Here is a 10,767-nt window from a genome sequence, read left to right as displayed (position 1 = left end):
ATTTTTTAAAATCATATATTACAAAATAAATAAATAAATAATTTTTCTCATTTTTAATTATTTTTTTAGTTAATTTGATGATATTTTTAAACATGGTAGTGTAATGATTTCTCTAAATTTTTAATTTATTCAATTCTCACCTTTATAATTTATTATGTTATCCAAACAAAATTTGTAATAAATAATTATATTTAATAAATCTTAATTCTTATTAAAAAAAATCATCAATAAATTTTGAATTATACAAATACTGACACATCAGTAAATAAGGAAAAGCAAAGAGTTTATTTATTTACTTTTTAGCCGTTTGAATTTATCAAAGGCTGAAATTACAGCGCAATTGAAGGCAAATTGACAGGGGTAACTTTCCAATGAAAGAAACAAGTTAGGCAAAATTCCATCTTTATTCTTTAATTTTCAAAATTGGTTACTGTTTGATGTTAATTATGAGATTTTCTTTTTCCAAAATCAACTCCTCCAATATAATTAACACCAATAATTACATGCTTTTGTTTTAATTTTTTTTCATTTTTCTTTTAAAAATTACCATGCAGATAAGTTGTATTTTATCAAAATCTACTGGACATAGTAATTTAGTCACAGCGTAATTAAGGGAGAGGGGGAGAGTTGAATCCGATATTACCCTGTGACTTCACGATGTCTTGTCGCTCTATTAGAGTGATAGGCTAATTTCTTTTTTTATTTTTTAACTTAGTAAAAATTACTAAATTTGTTTACTATAAAAAAATTTACTAATTAAATTTTTAAAGTTCAAAAATACATTAAAATATTTTTCAAATTTCGAAAAGCTTATTAATTACACTTTCACTAATTTTTTGATCAAGTATTTTACTATTTATTTTTAATAATTTTAAAAATTTATTAATTAATTTTCAAATTTTAAAAAATTATTAATTAATTTATCTGTATCAAAAATATTTTAAATTTTTTTAATAATATTTAATAAATAAAATTAATTAAATAATTAACTTTTATAATATTTAACGATTAAAATTAAATGAAAAAATAATTAATAAATTTTTTAATATATTTTTTAAAATTAAGACTAAATTCTAATTATCTCTTTTTAACTTATCATTGTACTTATTCTCAAATCAATGTCACGGAATGAAAGAGGGCAATATAATTAAAAATAAAAATTATTATTTAGGTGTTATAATTAGTAAAATTTTTTATTTTTAATAACATATTATATATTTTTTATAATTTTAAAATGTTAATTATTTAGTCTTTTCATTTATTTAAATTATTAATAAGTGTAAAATAATTAAAATATTTTTAATTTTAATTAATATTTATAATTTTAAAATATAATTATTTAACTTTTTATAAAATTAAAATTATCATTATTTAATTTTTATAATATATGAAAAAACTAAATAGTTAACCGTTTGAAATTATAAAAATTATTTAATGTGCTTTTAAAATATAAAAAAATTAAATAATTAATTTCACTTAACTATAAAAATTAAATAATAATTTTTCTAATTAATAATCAGAGAAGTATTCTTGAATCCAATGGATAAAGAATCTGTTTGGCAATATATTTTAAAAATTACTAGAATTGATAGTATTATTGAATGGATCAAAACGAAAATTTTAGTTTATTAAGCCTTTTGTTTGTTTACTTGAAAATATTTTTTATATTTTATAATATTGAGACATTTAAAAAAAAAATAAGTCATTTTAGAAAAAAATAACTTCTCTTCAATTAATAGTTATTTTTTGGATTTTAATAATATTATTTAAATTACTGTATATAAATTTATTAATTTATAATAAAAACAAAAAATATTTTTTTAAATCTATTACTAAAAGATATTTTATATAATTTTTTAAATACAATTTTCGGTAAACAAAAGAAACTTAAATATACTAATTTTATTCTGTCACAACTAAATTATTTTAAAATTTCATTTATTTTACAAAAAGAATTATAGTTAAAAACAAGATAATTTATTTCTATTACTTAATTTTAATTTTTAAAAAATTATTATTAAATTTATATATGAAGATTTTAATAAGAATTTTAAAGTATAAAAAATAAATTAAGAAATTATTTTTTTTTAAATGAGTTATTTTTTTAATTAAATAACTAAAATTTTTAAAATATTTTTAGAAAATAAATAAAGAATAATAATAAACTTCTATTACCTTTTCTTATTATTTGTTTTCAATGCTTAGATAAATCATAATTTGTCTTTGTCTGTGGTCAAGTTTAAGGTGCTTTGTATTCAATTTATTAGATTTTAAGTTATTGACAATGAACCAATGATTTTTTTTTATTAAAATATTCTCATTCAATGTCCAGAATTTCTATTATCATAATTACAATTTTAGGAAAAATCTAAGATATCCATAAGTTCTCAGATATCTTTTAGAAATATCATACCTGTCATATTCTTATATATTTGAAGATGTTTGCATCATGTATTTATATTGCCTATAATAAATATTTTATTAAAAATAAAATTATGAAAGAAAAATATGGATAATAACCTATAAAATATTAGACTTATATCTGTAGACGTATTCATAATTTGACTATATATTTTAAGTGAATAAAAAAAATCAATTTAAAAAAAAATAGAGCATGTTAAATATGACCTAATACGGTAAGGATTCCATAATTGACTCTTTAGCTTTTCCAAAACCTTAAATGTGTATGATATGATATAAATTCATATAACGCGAATAAAATGATAAGATATAGATTAATTGGCTTCATATTTATTAGCCAACCGTCTATTATTAATGAATCGTCTAATACATCTGTAAAAGGATATTCCTATCAAATAAGAAACATAAAATAAAAAATATTAGGAGATCAGGAAAATGAATTCTTTCTCTAAAAATTACAATAGAATCAAAATATAATAATTAGACCATTGATTTTTTAAAGTTGAATGTCATATATATTAATTTTAATATAATTTAAGAAAAAAGAAACATAATTTAACCATTATAAAATATAAGAAAGATGGCAAGGATGATTAGAGTCATTATCAAATGATTAATATCTACCTAAACCAATTTGGAATCAATATAATTAATGTTTAAGAATAAGAAAGAATATAGTTGGTACCAAGAAATTGATAATTTGGTTTGGTATGATCTCCCCTCAACTTTCTTAATATAGGATGAATTTATTTTAATAAAATACAAAAATGAAATTACACGTATGTTAATTGAATATAAATAAATTTGAGATTTTAATTTTTATTGATGAAATAAATACTCTCACGATGAATATTTTATTTTTTAGTGATCCGGAAATATATATTAATAATTATATTTAAATTTATAAAAAGTGATTAATATATAAACCATTTATATTTATATGAAAATAAAAGATCTCCTTAATTATTTCCAAAGATGCTTAGTCTCAAATATTCCAACGGTCAAAACATTAAATTTAAATCTAGATTTGAGTCTTCATCTCCATATTCCTTATTAAAAAAATTCCAAAAGATTTATCTTTTAATTAGGTAATATGCTAATTATGTTTATTTTAGAAAAGAAAATGACTGTAATGAAAATATATAAGACAATAGAAGTATACAAAGACAAGTTTGGCCTACATAGGGAATGCATTATCTAATTAATAATTGCAATATTCTTTAAAATATTTTTTTTTATTATAAAATATAATTATTTATATTTCAGTTAATTTTAAATATAAATTAATTTATACAACTTTTACTTAAGAGACTGTCTCCACTATTGAGATTTCAGGATCTGTCATTGTTCTTGTTACTTTTTCTTAAAAATTTATTTATAAATTAAAATTTTTAATTACCCAAAATCCCAAATATCAAAAATCTTTCTCCCCCTCTGTCCAAAAAACCATATATACCCAATAAAAGAAAATTTTCAACTTTCAAAGAATTCATATGGGGCGCCAAATGAAACCCTAATAAAGAGAGAGAGAGAGAGAGAGAGGGAGAGGGAGAGAGGGGAAAAGGGGAAAAAAATCACAGATTCAAGTATATCCTAATTCATGTAGTTTCTTTCTTTAATCCAGCCCCACCTTCTGTTCAAGTAATCAACACACCCAAACTTCTGTCAGATCTGCCTTTCTCCATCAACACTATCAAAAGCACCATTGATTCTCCATTATCATCATCACCACCACCATTAATGCTTCTGTTCAATTATTATTTATTGTTCATATAAAAGAAGAATTTTTTTCTTGTGTGTTTAGTTGTGTGATCAAATGAAATGGGAATGTGGTTGGTGCTGTAAATGGGTTTCTTGTTTTTTCTGTGGAGTTTTCACTTTCAATGTGTAATCTTGATCAGGTAGTATTTGTAGTGAGCATTTGTTAAGGTTTGCTGCAGAACAAGAAAGAAATATAGAGGAAAGATGTCAGAAATGAGAGTTTCTGATCCAAGTAGACTTCATTTGAAGAAGGAGCTTACTCAAATCAGAAAGGCAGCTCGAGTTTTGCGCGATCCAGGAACTACTTCTTCATGGAAGTCGCCTCTTAGTTCGTCTAGATCTGCTGCAGCTGCAACTCTAGCGGCTGTTGCTGCTGCTTCTACTTCTGCTTCTGCTTCTGCTTGGAAGCATTTTGAGAATGAGAATGTAATCTCCAATGGGAGCAATTCCCATTTGGATAACCAATTCAGGAATAATGGGAAAGAAAAGAGAGTGTTTCTGTACAATTGGAAGACTCAGAAATCTTCCAGCGAGAAAAGTGCAGTGGCAAGAAATGATGCTGATGAAGATTATGAGTCTCGTTCGATTCAAGAGAGCCTTGACGATAGCTTGAGCGATGCAAGGAATGCTGCAGATTCCAAGAGCGATGGTTACTTGGGCGAAAGCAGGTCTGCTTCAACGATTTTCAGGTGTAGAGATGCGAATCTTGTATCGCCGTCAATGAGAAGAATAATGGGGATCAAGAAAAAGAGTAAGAAAACTAATACCCATTTGGATATTTTGACAAGATATCAACAAAAAGAGATGAATTTGAGAAGACTGCTCAAGAGTCATCCTTCAATGGCTTTAGGTTTAGGAAGGGACGACTCTGTTGAGCAGTCTGATGATACCGAAGAATATAATTCTGAGGATCCAAGAAAGTTTTCAGGGGCATCCCCTTTGTTAATAAAACTTAGGCATAAGAATTGGTCAAATTCTCCATCTAAATTTTTGAGAAGTAGCCGAAAAGAGGACTCCTCTTACTGTTATAGTACACCAGCATTGTCAACTAGTTCTTATAATAGGTACTGTAATCGGAACCCAAGCACTGTTGGATCTTGGGATGCCACCACAACCTCATTGAATGATGGGGACGATGAGGTGGATGACCATTTGGATTTGCCAGGTCGCCAGGGATGCGGGATTCCGTGCTATTGGACCAAAAGAACGCCAAGACACAGAGGGGTTTGTGGAAGTTGTTGCTCTCCTTCCCTTTCGGATACTATTAGGAGGAAAGGGACTAGTATTCTGAGTGGTAGTCAGTCAATGTATAATAGACGTCGACATTCATCATCAGTTTCCAATAAGAGAAGAATTGCTTCCAGAAGTGCCCAAGGACTTCTGCCATTGCTTACAAATAGTGATGGCAGAGGAGGGTCATCTATTGGAACTGGTCATAGTGATGATGAACTCTCTACAAACTTTGGGGAGCTTGATTTGGAGGCCTTGAGTAGATTGGATGGGAGGAGATGGTCTAGTTGTAGGAGTCAAGATGGGTTAGAGATTGTAGCTATAAATGGAGATGGGGAAGAGGAAGGTACACCTGAAAATATTAGAAGTTTAAGCCAGAAATACAAGCCGCTCTTCTTTGGTGAAGTGATTGGACAGAACATTGTTGTTCAATCTCTTATCAATGCTACTTCCAGGGGAAGGATTGCCCCAGTTTATCTTTTCCAGGGTCCGAGAGGGACTGGAAAAACATCAACAGCCAGGATTTTTGCCTCCGCTTTAAATTGTAGTTCTACAGAAGAAACAAAGCCATGTGGGTATTGCGCGGAATGTGCTGATTCCATTTCTGGTAAGGCTAGAGATCTATGGGAAGTTGATGGCACCAATAAGAAGGGTATTGATAAAGTTAGACACCTTTTGAAGAAGGTTTCGCAGTGGCCCCCAACAGGCTCTTCTCATTACAAGGTTTTTCTCATTGATGAGTGTCACTTGTTGCCATCTAAGATGTGGCTGACGTTTCTCAAATTTCTTGAAGAACCACCACAGCATGTTGTGTTTATATTCATAACAACTGATCCTGATAATGTCCCTCGCACTGTACAATCACGGTGTCAGAAATACCTATTTAACAAAATTAAAGATGGTGATATTGTGGCAAGGTTGAGGAAAATTTCTAATGAAGAAAATCTGGAGGTTGAATTGGATGCATTGGATTTGATTGCTCTAAATGCAGATGGTTCACTTCGAGATGCAGAAACTATGTTAGATCAATTGAGTTTGTTGGGGAAGAGGATAACTACATCTCTTGTAAATGAGCTTGTGAGTTCTATATAGTATCTATGTATACATCTTTGTTATGCATTGCTGTATCTTTTCAGCTTGCTTTTCTGTTCTTTATTAGGTAGAATAATTTTTTTGAATAATAAAATTTTCATTATTTTACTGTGTAGATAAATGATGTTAACCTCTGTGTGCCATTTTCCATCCCTGTAGGTGGGGGTTGTCCCAGATGAAAAACTGCTGGAACTTTTGGAATTATCAATGTCATCAGATACAGCAGAAACAGTGAAAAGGGCTAGGGATTTAATGGACTCTGGCGTTGATCCCATGGTTTTGATGTCTCAACTGGCGAGCCTCATTATGGACATCATTGCTGGAACTTACAATGTTGCTGATGCCAAATATAATACTTCATTCTTTGGTGGACGAAGCTGTGAGTTCCAACCTCTTAAGTGTTACACTATTGGATGGAATTTTCAGCAACTTAGAAATTTTTTCTTCAGCAATGAGATTTATGCATGTTGTTGGAAAACACCAAGTCATATTGGTCTGCATAAGCTGTCAGGAATATCCTAGGTTCTGATAAGAAAATATAAAGATCTATAACCACCTAACTAAATGCAGTATATAGGCCAGTGGCTTCCTTTACTTGGTTATTAATTTTTTGGTTGTGGCTGTAATATGACAACAAGCCCCATTGCTTTTATATTTTTGCTTTTTCTTGGGAAAGGCCAACTGAGATATAAAAGAACATATATCTATGCCTGGAGCAGAACATTTTGTTGTTTTAAGATTGTCTTTGCCAAAATTTTTGTGATATAGTTGTGTGGTGACAGTGTAATTTGATCCCTGTGTAACTAGATGACGTGGTCAAACTTGAGCAAGAATGCAAATGTAGATAATTATAAATGCACACTGTCTGGCTTTCCCCTTATCTGTTATTAATTATCTAGTATGATGTCTTGGAATGTGTTTTAGTGACTGAAGCAGAATTAGAGAGATTAAAGCATGCATTGAAGCTTCTTTCGGAGGCTGAGAAACAGCTAAGGGTTTCAAGTGACCGCTCAACATGGTTCACAGCAACTCTTTTACAGCTTGGTTCAGTGCCTTCACCAGATCTTAGTCAGTCAAACAGCAGTAGGAGACAGAGTTCGAGGACAACTGAAGAGGATCCTTCAAGTGCTTCTAGAGAAGTAACTATCTACAAGCAGAAATCGGATACTCACTATTTGTCTCGTAGGTCAAGTTCTCCTGCTTCATTGTACAAAGCAATAAATGGAAATTCCAACCATCAAGGAGAATTTGGTTTCAGTTCTAGGCCCCTTCCTAGTCAATCAATGGATAGCTTTACTTCGTCTGCTTCACTTGATGATGAACTGGTTGGAAATATGCTATTTAGAGCTAGGAACTCTGAAAAGTTGGATCATATTTGGGAGAAGTGTATTGCAAAGTGTCACTCAAATACACTTAGGCAGCTGCTACATGCTCATGGAAAGCTTTTCTCCATATTAGAATTTGAAGGTATGTCCACAAAATTTCGAACATCCAGTTAACTTTCTAATAGTGAAAATGATGCCAAGCCACATTATTCTCTTTTTCATTCCCCTTTTCTCTTTGCATTCTTTTTGATCTTGTAAACTTGGATCTATGTCTGGTCCATCTTTCAGCATTTGCAAAATGCTAGCTAGGGATCCTCAGGGACTGGAGTTGTGGGATGAAACTTCAAAGTGAAGTGCATGTATTGTAGCTTTTATGTTTTTGGTCGTGGTGCGCATATGTTAGCTATTAGATAGCAAAGTTATTTTTCCATTCCTACAGTAAACTGGTACAATGATGGATCCTCAGGCTTTTGAGAACCTTTAAAAAAAAACATTTTGTGAAAACTCCTTTCTTGTTGATGGTTGAATGGGATGGCTTCTGCTGTAGGTGAAGTAACAAGACTAAGGTTGTTTTGATGGCTGGCCTCCCCAGTGTCCTTGTCAGTCAGATCTTCGTGTATAGATGCTTGCATATTTGCCTTTCTAGTCATATCTCTATTTTCAATTGTGTCCTCAATTTGAATGGTTGTACGGTTCTTTTTGCAGGTGCTTTGGTTGTTTATGTTGCATTTGGAGATGAAGATATTAAATCCAGAGCTGAAAGGTTTATGAGCAGTATCACAAATTCAATTGAAATGGTACTGAGATGCAATGTGGAGGTGAGAATTATCCTTGCACCAGTTGGTGAGGATTCTCTGAATTGTTTGAATCTAAGTGGGTCACAAGGTCAAAGAGGGGCAGGAGCAACTTCGACAATTGAGCGGGAAAGAAAAGCAAATGGCTTGAAACCAGCAAATGGTTACGCTGACTCAAAACAAGAATCCCTAAAATTATCTAGAGGAAGCTTTAATGATTTGGAGGGAAAAATAAAAGGAGGATCAGGAGATTATTTGAAATCCTTAACATTGATGGATAGTACCCTTCAATCTACTGCTCTATCAACAGAGTTACTGCCTGAAGCCAATGCTGAAACTGGTGATTTGAAAGAAAAGAGGCAGGAATTACCAATGCAGAGAATAGAATCCATCATTCGTGAGCAAAGGTTAGAAACTGCCTGGTTACAGGCTGCAGAGAAAGGCACTCCTGGATCAGTAAGTCGCCTGAAACCTGAGAAGAATCAAGTGTTGCCCCAAGAGGACATCTATCATCAAAATAAAATGGAATCTGCAAGTTCAATGGGTATGTCATCTCAGCATTGGGAAGATGAATTAAATCATGAACTCAAAATTTTGAAGATGGAAGATCAGAGGATGGTCCATAAGGACCAAACTGGTAGAAGGGCTGATTGTTATCCCATATCTCCAAGCTTGTTGCATGATAGCAACTTTGTGGGCAATCCAATCAAAGAAAGCCTGTGAGTGTTTTTCTCATCTATTTTTAACTATCATATATTGTGATTATTCTTCTTAGTTATTCATGATGCCATTATGTTCGTAAAATAGCAACACGTTATCATTTCTTGAATATGGGTAGCTAATTAGGTTGCTCATTTGGTGAACTTGTTAAAATTGGCTTCTCCTCATTTCCTTTGTGGACCTTTTGCATGCATTTCGAAATCTAATTCACCCAAACACACATGCATGTACCCTCCTAGGCTAGCAGAATATTTCACGGGTAAATCTTGCAAGATTCATAGCCTTTATTCAAATATGTTGACAACTTAAGACTCTTATTCCAAAGGCGTAAAACAAGTAAAAATATCAAATATCAGAAGCAAGGTCAGGTGTTAGTGAAACATGAGAGTCTATGCCATAGATCTGTGAGGAAGGCTGCTGTTCTGGAGAAATAATAGGTGGAAGTTGGAAAGCACTCAATGCATGTGCATCAAGCTATGTGAGGATAGAACTCGAGATGTAAAGCAGCATGAAGATACTGGTGTCAAAGATATTGGACATTGTATTGCATGATAAATATTTTTCATAAGATCTTGAATTTTTTGCTTCGAAATATAATTCTGAATTTCCTCCATAAACTTGATAGAGTGACATACTTCTGTTTAATGAACTTATGCGTTGGATCCCTCTTAAACTCGTTCTTGCTTTTGCTTTAGGGGATACGAATCAAGTTCAGCAGGTGGAGGTTGCAGTGGTCTTTTCTGTTGGAATGCCAACAAAGCTCGGAAGCCAAAGGTAAAACTGTTTCCCGTTATTTTTCTGTTCAACAAAAGGTGTCTTTTCTTCCAGTAAGACCGTTTTGTTTATGTTCTTCGACAGGGGAAAGGGACTCCTGTTCGCCCTAGAAGCAGAAGCGGGCGACTTTCATTGTTTGGGGAGTGTGGCAAGCATAAGAAAACAGAAAGCAGGAATAGAAGATAAAATGGATAGAAACAGATACAATGCCTGGATTTTTAGCTACATTGTTTGTTACTTCACATATATATAGTTTGTTTCTGTATTTATTTTTTTTGGTTTAAGGTATTTCTCAAGGAAACAGCCACGGGGAAAATATTTTATGTAAAGGTTGCTATTGGACTTGGCATTTCTTTCATCTTCAGCCATTCTTTATTGGGTCAATAAAGTAAATGTGGGATAACTTGCAGGACCTCTTCGTAATTTGGTATTATCAGTTCCCACATACTTTAGACTTTTTTACTTTTTGGTTCAATTACAAGCATGATTCATGAATACTGTCATGCTGTTATTGCTATTGTACGTATTTTGGGACTTCATCATTACTGAGCCGGTTTAGGCCCCAAACCGAAAAGGCCCCCCTCTGGTCAAATTCAGGATTGGCTTTTTGGCTATGGTCAGCTTTTCACAAGTCAAAATTGTCCTTAAAA

At 31.5% G+C, this 10,767-nt stretch overlaps 1 protein-coding gene across 1 annotated transcript; it reads left to right on the top strand.

Annotated features, from left to right (window-relative positions):
• Positions 1–3,916: 3,916 nt before the first annotated feature.
• LOC110600357 (protein STICHEL) lies at positions 3,917–10,540 on the top strand. Its single transcript, XM_021737197.2, has 6 exons — positions 3,917–6,489; positions 6,664–6,883; positions 7,429–7,971; positions 8,535–9,342; positions 10,039–10,117; positions 10,202–10,540. Exons 1-6 carry the CDS (start codon positions 4,387–4,389, stop codon positions 10,301–10,303), a joined length of 3,855 nt encoding a protein of 1,284 aa, XP_021592889.1. The 5' UTR covers positions 3,917–4,386; the 3' UTR covers positions 10,304–10,540.
• Positions 10,541–10,767: the final 227 nt, after the last annotated feature.

This window comes from Manihot esculenta, chromosome 14 (assembly GCF_001659605.2).
Source record: "Manihot esculenta cultivar AM560-2 chromosome 14, M.esculenta_v8, whole genome shotgun sequence".
Lineage (NCBI taxonomy): Eukaryota > Viridiplantae > Streptophyta > Magnoliopsida > Malpighiales > Euphorbiaceae > Manihot > Manihot esculenta.
Note: the sequence above shows the minus strand (reverse complement) of the source record. Positions and strands in the feature narration are given on the sequence as shown.